The 13,007-nt window shown below is 43.7% G+C and overlaps 1 protein-coding gene across 1 annotated transcript in view; it reads left to right on the top strand.

Moving 5' to 3' along the window:
- Window positions 1-13,007, top strand: part of LOC137518507 (polycystin-1-like protein 1) — a 330,792-nt gene that overhangs the window by 229,540 nt on the left and 88,245 nt on the right. Inside the window, exon 11 of the mRNA XM_068236461.1 lies at window positions 4,281-4,445. Coding sequence (XP_068092562.1) covers window positions 4,281-4,445 — 165 coding nt within the window. The remainder of the gene's footprint in view (window positions 1-4,280; window positions 4,446-13,007) is intronic.

The raw sequence follows: 13,007 nt of genomic DNA on the forward strand, positions 1-13,007 counted from the left end.
AAAAATCAAAAATGTGTCATTTACAGAGATATTTCTCCCACCCAGCATGGTTATATGTAAAAATTCACCACAAAACACATTATACTACTTCTCCTGAGTACGGCGGTACCACATGTGTGGCACTTTTTTGCACCCTAAGTGCGCTAAGGGGCCCAAAGTCCAATAAGTACCTTTAGGATTTCACAGGTCATTTTGCAACATTTGGTTTCAAGACTACTCCTCACGGTTTAGGGCCCCTAAAATGCCAAGGCAGTATAGGAACCCCACAAATGACCCCATTTTAGAAAGAAGACACCCCAAGGTATTCCGTTAGGAGTATGGTGAGTTCATAGAAGATTTTATTTTTTGTCACAAGTTAGCGGAAAATGACACTTTGTGAAAAAACACAATTAAAATCAATTTCCGCTAACTTGTGACAAAAAATAAAATCTTCTATGAACTCACCATACTCCTAACGGAATACCTTGGGGTGTTTTCTTTCTAAAATGGGGTCATTTGTGGGGTTCCTATACGTGAGGAGTAGTCTTGAAACCAAATGTTGCAAAATGACCTGTGAAATCCTAAAGGTACTCATTGGACTTTGGGCCCCTTAGCGCAGTTAGGGTGCAAAAAAGTGCCACACATGTGGTATCACCGTACTCAGGAGAAGTAGTATAATGTGTTTTGGGGTGTATGTTTACACATACCCATGCTGAGTGGGAGAAATATCTCTGTAAATAGACAATTGTGTGTAAAAAAATCAAAAATGTGTCATTTACGGAGATATTTCTCCCACCCAGCATGGGTATGTGTAAAAATACACCCCAAAACACATTATACTACTTCTCCTGAGTACGGCAATACCACATGTGTGGCACTTTTTTGCAGCCTAACTGCGCTAAGGGGCCCAAAGTCCAATGAGCATCTTTAGGCTTTACAGGGGTGCTTACAATTAGGCACCCCCCAAAATTCCAGGACAGTGAACACACCCCACAAATGACCCCATTTTGGAAAGTAGACACTTCAAGGTATTCAGAGAGGAGCATAGTGAGTCCGTGGCAGTTTTCTTTTCTTTTTTGTCGCAAGTTAGAAGAAATGGAAACTTTTTTTTTTTTGTTACAAAGTGTCATTTTCCGCTAACTTGTGACAAACATAAAATCTTCTATGAACTCAACATGCCTCTCACTGAATACTTTGGGATGTCTTCTTTCCAAAATGGGGTCATTTGGGGGGTATTTATACTATCCTGAAATCTTAGCACCTCATGAAACATGACAGGTGGTCACAAAAGTCAGAGATGCTTCAAAATGGGAAAATTCACTTTTGGCACCATAGTTTGTAAACACTATAACTTTTACCCAATCCAATAAATATACACTGAATGTTTTTTTTTATCAAAAACATGTAGCAGAATAACTTTTGCGCTCAAATGTATAGGAAATTTAACTTTATTTGAAAAATGTTAGCACAGAAAGTTAAAAAAAAGTCATTTTTTTGACAAAATTCATGTCTTTTTTGATGAATATAATAAAAAGTAAAACTTGCAGCAGCAATCAAATAGCACCAAAAGAAAGCTGTATTAGTGACAAGAAAAGGAGGTAAAATTTATTTAGGTGGTAGGTTGTATGACCGAGCAATAAACCGTGAAAGCTGCAGTGGTCTGAATGGAAAAAAAGGCTCTGGTCCTTAAGGGGCGAAAAGACTGTGGTCCTCAAGTGGTTAAAAACCCCTCATTTGTGTCTGATCACAAGTTGTAATTTGACCTCTCCCCTGTGTCACATGACTGCCATGGCAGAGATAACAGAAAAGCTCATTTGAAAGCACAGGCTGTTAACTACTTCCATAAATCAGGAAGTAAAAACTGCAGATTTATTTTAGGATTTGTATCAACTGTAACAAAGGAAATTTTTTTGTTTAAAAGTTATTATGCTTTTGCGTATCTTTTAGAGCAGACACAACATTCTGAGTTCAGTTCTGCTTTAAAGAGGCACTTAAAAGAGAACTGTAGAGAAAAGTGTATGGAGGCTGCCATATTTATTTCCATTTAAGCAATATTAATTGCCTGGCTATCCTGCTGATCCTCTGCCTCTAATACTTTCAGCCATAGACTCTGAACAAGCATGCAGCCGATCAGGTTTTTCTGACAATTTTGAAAGATATGACAAAATTAGCTGCATGCTTGTTTCTGGTGTAATTCAGTTCACTACTGCAGCCAAATAGATCAGCAGGACTGCCGGGCAACTGGTATTGCTTAAAACGAAATAAATATGGCAGCCTCCATATACCTCTCAATACAGCTCTCCTTTAAGCCAGGAGAAAAAAAAATAGTTTTACCCACCTGGGGCTTCTACCAGCCCCCTGCAGCAATCCCGTCCGTGCCCTCGCAGTCACTCACGGATCCTCCAGTCCCCCGCTGCCAGCTGCTTTCAATTCGCCGGCGTTCCCGTCCGCAACAGCGTCCTGTGCATTCCGAAAATGAAACCAGCTGGCAGTGGGGGACAGGAGGATCCGCGAGTGACTGCGAGGGCACGGGACTGCTGCAGGGGGCTAGTAGAAGCCCCATGTGGGTAAAACTGATTTTTTTTTTCTAGCTTAAGTATCCCTTTAAATTCAGGTCCAGGTGAGAGGTGACACAAGAGGTTCACAAACTAGGAAGGAGTTAACGCTTTATCTAAAAAGAAAAAAAAAACTTTTTATTTTAACATCATTTGTTACAAACTTTTATTTTTTACTTTTGAAACTTTGATTATAGCCTTTAATGAATGATTGGCACTATTTACTATAGCAACGATCATTCACTTGCAACTGCGGCTTTCATTTCTAGATGTGAGACTCAAGTCTAGCTTCAAAAACACTTTCTATCCTATACAATAAACCTAACTGTCCTGAGTCATCCACTTTCCCTGTCTGTCCGTCCGTGGCTTTATGCGCAGTACAGACAGCCGTTGGGACGGGAGGTCGGGCCAGGACGCAGGGCGGCCATGTGCGTGCGCGGCGAGCGGACGGCCGTGTGCGCGCACGGCGGGCAGGTGCGCGCATGTGCGCCTTCCAGGTGCGCGTGGTGGGCAGGTGCGTGCTTGCGGTGGTAATATCACTACCTAGAGCCCATTTTTTAAATGGGCTTAGGTAGACTAGTGTCTGCATAATTCTGTATATTGTTGCGTAACCCCACCCTCCCATGGATGCTTAGCTTAGACTATAATGGTGGCTAACAGGTTGTGAACCATTGGCCACCAGGCAGCAAAGTAGTCCCCCACCCACTGGGGTCAACAGACCATTATCCCTTGCACAATACTTTGACGAATACCCAAGGTCACTTAGACTTCATGCCCTGGGAGCACCCACACCACTGGTGCCAAGATCACAAGGGCCCTGACATCACCCTAAACAAACAAAAATAATAATTTTATATGTATTTATCCAGGATGTATCATGTGATGAACCTTCCAAAGCCTCAGAGGGGAAAATGGCCTTAAGCATCCATGATTATAAATTTATGAAAACTGAATAAATGTTTGGCAATTGTAGAACCTAGTTTTCATCGCTATACTCTGATCATTGCTCTTAAAGTGAACCTCCGGACTAAAAATCTACTCAGCAGAACTGAAAAGGCTTGGTGTTTCTTAAACAGTTTCGCAGCATCAGAACTTTGTTTTCCTTACCAAAGCATCATTTTTGGCTGCGTTTTTAGCTAAGCTCCACCCATGAAAGAAAAAGAGCCTGGCTTTTTTTCCCTGATGCTGTGCAGAGCATGATGGGATTTCCTATGTTGTTATTCCTAGCAACTGGGAGACGTGCTCAGGACACAGGACAGTTGGAACTGTGTCTCATGCTCCCTGTCACCTCCTTTCAACCAAAAAGATGGCTGCCATCATGAAATCAAACATTTGCCTGTTCTTTTAAAACAGTGTGGGTAAGAGATTATATTACCTATCTATTTTAATTAACATAACTAATGTAACTTAATGACAGCGTGTTTGTTTAGGCTGGAGTTCCTCTTTAACTTACGTGTGTTTTGAAGGTTAAAGCAGAGTTCTAAGTAATTTGTTCCAAGACAATTTGCACTGCATGCCATGATATTTTTTCAGTGCATCCAGGCTTGCTGTCTTAAAACATGCATTCTTTTTATATGTATTTCAACTTACAGGCAGCAATTTCATTTCTTTATAACGTGTTGAAATGGGTTATACTTAAAGCTATGGCACAACTGAAATGGAGGATATAAACCACATGCAATTTCAAAATTAAATTTTTTTTTGTCGATAGTCTGCTTACATTTTCTATTTATATTAACTTTACAGTTAAAAGGAACTATTACTTCGGAACAACAATGTTCAAAGAAAGTACACCGTAGCAAGTACCTTGTGACTTTCAAAGAAGTTGCATCTTACATATCAGGAATGATGCTTTCAGTCATTGATCGACAGAGACCGAAGATAACCGACAGCATTTCCATAGTTGGCAGTGTAAGTGCCTGACTTCAGTCTGTGTGATAAGGTTATAAGATATGAACATCCAAAAGACACAAACAGTTGTAAAAAAAAAAAAAACAGTTTAAAGACAAATACATGAATAGTTGAACAAATACATGAACAGTTTAAAGACAAATACATGAATAGTTGCCTTAGGGACTCAGCTGTTTTAATATGTATGGCGTGAGAGTATATTACTATTATTTTAGTAAATACAGCTTATAAATTTAGCTTGTTATTATTGACCGGATACAAAAAACTTAAAACAGAAAAATAATACCTTTATTTCCAAATAATATATTGTCGTCATATATTGTACTAGGAACATTATTTAAATGTTGTGATAACTGGGGCTAATGGCCAAATAAAATGTGTGGGTTTTATTTATAGAAGCATTGCTTATTTTAAAACTAGGGGATGGACTTGGAGATATTGTGTATTCTTTAATTTGTTTCTCCTGTTTTTCCCTATAAAATGCATAGAAAATAAAGTAATTATTGAAAACAAGTATCACCCTCAAAAAGTCTAATTTGTGTGAGAAGCAGTGATAAAGTTATGGCCAGATGAATGGGAGGAGCCCTGACAGGTAAAAATGGCTCTTGGCGATAAGGGTAAAATAGCCTGTGGGGTGAAGTGGTTAAGCCACAGTGTACCATTAGAACGCATTCCTAGTACAGGGATTATATATCTTAATATGCTCTAAAATCACGATTATTACAAAGGTATGAAATACATATGCAGCTAAATAAAGAAATCACACAATATTTTGAAAGTGCTGCAATGGATATAAGTAATAAAATCAGATAGTAACAAATAGGTTTACTAAATACACTCAAAACCTCAAAAATGTCCAAGTTATTAAAAATAACTTCAAAATAAAAAGTCTCTGCACAGGTGCGCTTCTAAATCAGCCTTGGTAAGCTTGTTCATAAATTCTTATATATAGTAGATAGCGCTCATCTGCGATCTTCTATCCATCACCAGACACCCCGTGAGGGAATAGACTCACCCCGCTTGTGTGACCACTGTCAGACTGGTCAATGATCGCCCAGCAATGTGCGTGCCAGCACTGAAGGGTTGTCAACTCCTCCCACTGAAATGGAGTCTGTGATAGTGGATCCAGTTATGATTGCATCTCACATAAAAGAAAAGATATCCATAGTGTAATTCCGTCAAAATGTAACACAATGTGTTATTAAAATGCACTTACAATATGGTGACAGGTTATTTAGGCATAGAGTATTGACAGGCTCTACCCTGTTGCCTCCCGGGTAGGCTTATGGTGAAGTACCGCTCCCGCCGCCTCGCTCCTGACCCACCGCGGAGAACTCTCCTGCACGGCTGTGAAGCTTGACAGACGTGCAGCAGAGATCTCCGCGGTGGGTCAGGCCACTGCAGCTTTAATGCCTCGCTGCAGGGCCGTACAACTCAGGACACAAGTGATTCCCCCACCCCTTTTCTGCCCACCAATAGAGCTTTTTGTTGGTGGGTGAGGATGGCTCCCAGGATGTTTGTTTATTTATTTATAAATATCTTTGTGTTTATTTTTATTAAAAAAAATTGTTTTCTTTTTATTACTTAATCCCTCCCTCCCCTAACCAGCCTATGACAGTGATCGGCTGTCATAGGCTTCAGCCAATGAGAGCTGATCGCTCTCCTGTATCCGAGGGGGACAGCGGTGTCACACGGCTGTCCCCAGTACAGCGCTGCTGTAGATCGCAGCGCTATACATACTAAATAGATGGCAGTTTCACCGTCTAACACTCTCCTAGCGGTGACTGCTATTGGGAGACTGACGATGGAGTGGAGCTCCGTCATTCAAGCAGAGAGGTGCGTGCATCGGCGCGATCTCCTGCAAATCCTTGCCCCAGGAATTTACGCCGATCGGCGTTAGGCGGTCCTAGGGCTGGCACCGTGGCCACGCCCATCGGCGTGGTGCGGCTGGCAACCAGTTAAGAAATATAAACCATAACAATAATACTTTTTTGGGACATATTCCATATTTTTATAGATTGTTAAAACTTAACCACTTCCCTACAGCAGGTTATTTCCCCTTAAAAACCAGAGCTTTTTTTACACATCTCGCTCCTCCCATTCATTCGTCAATAACTTTATCGTTACTTATCCCACCAAGTTGATCTATATATATTTTTTCCCACCAATTTCTTTGGGCGGTACTCTTTGCAAGAAAAAAAAAAACTACCCGCGGATACCCGACCTATTCGGGTATCCGGATAGAAAAAAATGGACGTGCCCTTTAAATAGCTTTAAAAAGGGTTTTTAGGGTAAATGGTGCATGTAGCATCATGTTTTTTTTAAAGGGAAACACTAATTTATTATTTGGTGGACATAAAATGAAAAAAAAAAAAAAAAAGCTGTCAATTAACATCAGGACTTGGTTCCAGACAGCGGTCGTGCAGCCTACATTGTGTCCATAGTCCAATCACACACCTGTGACATAACAGTTTTCAGCCCAAACACCTCCAAAAAATGAAACTGCAATCGTGTTTTGGGTTGAATATAGGTGGTGGTATCAGCAGTAGTGGCCTGTGGCACCGTGGCGGGGGGAGCCAGCGCCAGCTTGCTTCAGCCTCTTGAACTCCTCATGCTCAACAACATGTTTTTTGGCCAGATGAGTGATGAAGCTGGAGGTGCCATACTTGTAGGGGTCACAACCTCTGCTCATCTGTAGTTTGCACACATTGCATATGGCAAACTTGCTATCCAATGAGGGCAGAGTAAGAACCGCCAGATTGGGGAGGTGAAGATTCCCCTGCGGCCTGAATGGGATGCTGTGGCTTTTCTCCCTGTGGCGGTTGGGGGTTGAGTGGTGCAGCTGGTGGTAGCGGCAGAAGGATGTGGGTCCCGCATTCCACGGCCACTGTCTGCAATGCTGATCCTCCGTGCCAAACCCACCGACGCATCTTCAGAGTCAGAGCTGACATCCCCATCCTGTGGATGGTATTCATGGTCCTTCATCCCATCATCAACATCATACCCCCCCCTCCTCAAAACCAGAGCATCCTCCTCAAACTCCTTGCGGCTAACAGCCCTGAGTTCAATCGTGGCGCCTGGAGCGAAAAGCTCGCTGACTGAGGGTAGGCTGACCGCTGGGGTCGACAGTGACACGACAGACCTTCTGAGGGTGGCCGTAATGTTGCTCCCTGTCCTCTTGCCCTTGCTGCCCCTCCCCCGGCTGCCGGTGCCAGCAGACATAGTACAACTTATACGTGATGATGTCACCAGATGATGTGGGGTACTTTTACTTTAATGATATCAGGGTTGGACTTTAAATCAAATCAGCACAGAGTGACAGACCGCAGAGTAGAGGACAGACAGTACACACTATCTGTCTAACTGTCACACTGACAACTATCTGTCTAACTGTCACGCTAACACAGTACTACTCTCTCTAACAACTAACTGCAGTACTAACTAACTATATAATACAATACAATAACACAGTAATCCTATTCCCTAACCTATACTGTCCTGCTGGCCTGCACAGCTTACACAGACACAGACAGGACCTAACTGAGTGAATGAAATCAAACCATTACACTAGCTAGCTAAAAAAAACAATAGGACAATAGTGTAGTGAAGGTGTTTAGCACTCAAAGCTTTAGGTGTATCACTGTATACAGGCAGCACTTGCTAAGCCAACAGCACTGGAGCAAGTCTGTCAGTGACCACTGACCAGCCAGTAGTGTTGGGCGAACAGTGTTCGCCACTGTTCGGGTTCTGCAGAACATCACCCTGTTCGGGTGATGTTCGAGTTCGGCCGAACACCTGGTGGTGTTCGGCCAAACTGTTCGCGTTCGCCCGAACGGCTCAATTCCTGGCCGAACCTGACCGAACAGGGCCCCTGTTCGGCCGAACAGGGCGCTGTTCGGCCGAATACGGCCCCCCTATGGGGTCACAGGCATAAGGGGGGAGCATGCCCCGATCGCGGGGGGGGGGGGGGGGGCGGAAATTCCCCCCACCCCCTCCGCTAGCGCTCCCCCCTCTGCCCGCTTCCCCATACAAAAGTTTAAGGAAAGTACCGGTGGTAGTGGATGGCCTGGCAGTGGCACTGTGGAGTGAGGAGGAGGAGTCCGGAGAGTGATGCGTTGAGGGAGGCCGGGCAGCGGGCGTGAGGTCAGAGAAAGGGCGGAAGTACCACAAGGGTACTACCGCTGAACCGCCCGTGATTGGGTGCCAGGGCTTAGGCTGGGAGGCCTCTGATTAGCTCAATAAGGTCAGGTGGGGCTGGTCAGAGTTCCCCTCTGTGATTGGTTGCTAGGGCTTCTGCTGGGAGCACTCTGATTGGCTGGAAGCCCTCTGATTGGCTCAATGACATCATCTCCCTTGTTACAGTTCCCGGATCCGGATATCCGTCGGATATCCGCAGGTATCTGGATTATGCGGCCAGATATCCGCATAGAGCTATCTGGATATTGGCCCAGGTATCCGGAATCCGGATCCGACCGGATAGCGGAAAAATGGTTGGATACCCGGGTTTTCCGGGTACCCGAGATTCGGATGAGCATCCCTGTCAGTAAGCAAGTCTCGAAAAAGAGTATTGATTTTAATTTATGAGTAATAAATGGAGTGAGCAAGGGATCATTGTTATGTGCTAATGGCAGGATTGATTTATTAATAACAACCTCTAAATAGTTGCATTTTTTGTTTTTGTTCAATAAGCTGTATAATGCTGTTGTCACATGTATGCATCAAGAAATATTTCTGGGCCTCAAGGAAGGTTGCTACAGACTATATTGGTAAATATATGCAATGAGTAACCACACCCACTTTTGTTATAACCACACCTACTTTTGTTATGGGCACACCCACTTTTAGTTGCATTTCAGGGGCCTGCAGTTGGTATTTTGCACAGGGGCCCACAGCTGGCTGTGTCCACCACTGCACCACAGATTAAGAAAGCAGTACCCTTTGGTTGAACCAAATCAGACTTTTCATCTTTCCTTTCTCAGAATGAACACCAAATCCTGGAGTGAATTTCTTAACCACTTAAGGACCACGCTAGTTTGTAATGATCGGTGCTGCGTGGGCTCTACAGCCCGCAGCACCGATCAGGAATGTGGCAGGGCGATCAGACTTTCCCCCTTTTTTCCTCACTAGCCGGATGTCCTGCAGGGGGGGGTCTGATCGCCGCCGACTACTATTGATTTGCGGGGGGGGGGGGCTCCTCAAAGCCCCCCTCCGCAGCGTTTTCCGGGCTCCAATGCTTTGCCTCCCTCTCCCTTCTCCTCTGAGCGGCGCAGGACGGATATCCGTCCTGCGCCTGATAGGATAGGCTTCTGCCTATCAGATGCCGGCGATCCCCGGCCAGCGCCGTATGATGTAAACAGCGGGGATTCCTTCCCCGCGTGTTTACATTATGCGTGCAAGCCGCGATCGGCGGCTCGCACACTGTTCACGGAGGCAGTCTCCGTGAACTGGCATGGAAAGTTTCCATGCTATACCACTAACGACCCGCCGACGCCTATCGGCGTTAGGCGGCCGTTAAGTGGTTAAAATAGCAGTGCAGAGGAGAGAAATCTGGGAAGAATGTATACACAAGCTATCACTTTTCCAGACATTCTTTCCCCGGAACTGTCACATACCTCCCTCCCACCCCTTGTTTCAACCCTGTGAATCAACACAGCTGGCTCAACGGAGAGAACTCGAGAGAGTACATTTGCACTTCCCATCTTAGACCATAGACAATGCTATACAGAAAACTGAACTCTTGTAGAGTGATGAACCCACCTATTAATAGGGATGGCCCAGCCTTGGAGAACTCATGGAGAAGAACATGATCAGTTTGATCAGCTGATAGATTAAGGCTCAGCGTTTCAGGGGCGATTGCTCTGTGATTGTCGTTTTGACTGCAAATCGCGATCGTGGAACCGAACACGATCGCAGGCAATCGCCGAGTGTGAACCAGCCCTATGGTTGAATGCAGAATAGAGACAGCTTTCTAAATTCAAATTAAAGGGTGAGTAAAAAAAAGAAAGCAAGAAAAAAGAAAGAGAAAAATAAAATATTAAAGATGAGGCATAATGATTTGAAGGGTGAAAGATCTTGAGGTTCTCTTTATTCTTCTTCTTTTAATCTGTCTTCTGTTTTTTCATTCTTCCTCCTTTGTCTTGCAGAAATTGCAGAATTTTCTCCCAGCCATTACACCTTTGATAGGCACCCCCACCCTGAAACTTTACCTGATTTTAGAACTCACTAAGGGCCCGTTTCCACTTGTGCGAATCTGCATGCGTTTTCTGCATGCAGATTCGCATAACCAATACAAGTGGATGGGCTGTTTAACACTTGTCAGAAATCCTGTGCGGTTTTGTGTGCAGGAAAAATCTGCACGGCAGAGCCATCAGAATTCGCACACCGTCTTGCGGTGTGCGATTCACATACATTGGGCTTGATTCACAAAAGAGTGCTAACTGATATCACGTCCGTTTTTGCGCAAATTTTCGCGAATTTTCGTGCGAAAAACGCGCATTTTCACGCACAAACGATTGTGAATAAAGCCCAATGTATTTAATAGGAAATTTGCATGCGTTTTCATATGCCAATTTTACAGCGAATTTGTGGACGTTTTCGCTTATGTAAAATCACACAGGCACTTACATGGTTAAATTCGCATACTTACTAACACATGCGAAAACACCCGCAAATTTGCGGTAAAATTCGCATCCGCGTGCAAATTCGTTTTGCGTTTTCTGCAACTAATTCGCACTGCACAAGTGGAAACGGCCCTTACACTTAACGCTGACAAGTTCTACAACTTGATTTGGCCTAAGAGTATTTAGCCCCTGTGCTTATTGAATATACACTACAGCCTTGGGTCTCGACCGCTACCTTCAGGTGACAGTTATAACGCATGTATACACACCTTTATATTTGGGAGAGCCAACGTGAGCCTTGCATGGTGAAAATTACAAATCTGGCAATGAATGTATCCATAGGGATAAATTGTAGCAGCTCTTTGCTGATCGCCGGGGATCAGCAAAGCGCTGAAGAATCACCCCAATGTGAACCAGTCCTAAACCTGGCTAATGATAATTGAAGGCCATTTCCTTCAAGATAACAAACTTTGGGGTTGATTCACAAAGGTTACTTATTTTTCACCTTAACTGTAAAGGCGCGTACGCCATACTTTTTCAAACTACAGGTCCATCAGACCCTCCCGCAGGGCGGTCGTTCTGCCGACAGTTGAAGGTGAGTACAAGCTGTCAGCAGACTGATAAGACTGTTTTTGACTGATCCGCTGATGATAACTGATACCTGATTCTTCTTACCTGTTACCATGTTCTCTGTTCTGATATCTTGTTGCTGAACCTGTATCCTGTCTTGACCTTGCTTTCTGCCTTATCCCTGGTATCGTTCCTTTCTGATACCTTTTGCTGACCTTGTTTTCCGCTGACTCCATTTACATGCTTGATTCTTTTGTACCGCGCTATTGTATATATTTGCTTTGTACATATTTGTATATACCTCCTGCACGCTGTTTGTATATAGATAGACAAGTGGACAGATAAGCACTCGGGCCTTGTGTGAGACACCGGACCCTGTTCCACAGTGCTTCTAGAAATGCTCCTTAAAGGGAGACTCTCTGCAAATCAAGTCTTTTACTAAACTCAGTTAAAGTAACTGAGGCCTAAGAATTAAGCATATCATACTTAAAGAAAACCTGAACTGAAAATTAAAAGTCAAAATAAACATGCACAAGTCATACCTCCCGTGTACTCTACTTATCAATCTCTTTCTCCTCTCCTGCGTCCTGTTCGTCCACTGTGATCAATGAAATTCTCTGTCCTCCATTTTTAAAATGGCCATTACTCCATAACAGCTTTCTGGTCAGCACACAGTTTAACTGTAACATCGCCCACTTGAGCCATGGGGAAGCATGGACCCATCAGTTCTCCTCTCAGCTATAGCTGACAGCAACTGATATATTTCAGTTCTGACAAAATGTTGTCAGAACTGGAAGAGATCACTGTAAGAAGAAAATGGTGAGCTTCTGAGAGGAACTGATGGCAAGGTAACTATGTAATGTTCATTTGAAGTTACCTCATGTGTTTATTTTAAATAATTTTACTCAGTACGGGTTCCCTTTAAATTCTAACAGCATATGGTTGCATTTTATTTGCATGATTTGGTTCATAATAAACACCTTTTTGCACACTTCAATTTCTGTTACAGTGTCAGTGTTTCTGCAAACTGTGGCCTTCCGTACAATATTTGTTTCGTTCCATAACACAACCAAACCAAGCAGCACCCAAAACTCCCAACCCAAACTAAGCAGCCAGCACCCAAACCAAGCAGCACCCAAACCTCCCACCCTGCCCTCCCCTCTTCTATATGAGGCGGTGGCCATGGTAACTCGTCCTTGCTTGTGACTCTGTTGTGCTGAGAGCATCGCCAGTGCTATAGTCCGTCTGAGCAAGTGCTTTATTGTTGCAAAACACAGCATCTTGACTCCTTTACACATATCTTACACATTTATCGTATTGCTGTTTAGTTAGCTAGTCATTTGATTGTGTTAGTCAGTGTAGTGTATATACT

The sequence above is a fragment of the Hyperolius riggenbachi genome, chromosome 5 (genome assembly GCF_040937935.1).
Source record: "Hyperolius riggenbachi isolate aHypRig1 chromosome 5, aHypRig1.pri, whole genome shotgun sequence".
Classification (NCBI taxonomy): Eukaryota; Metazoa; Chordata; class Amphibia; order Anura; family Hyperoliidae; genus Hyperolius; species Hyperolius riggenbachi.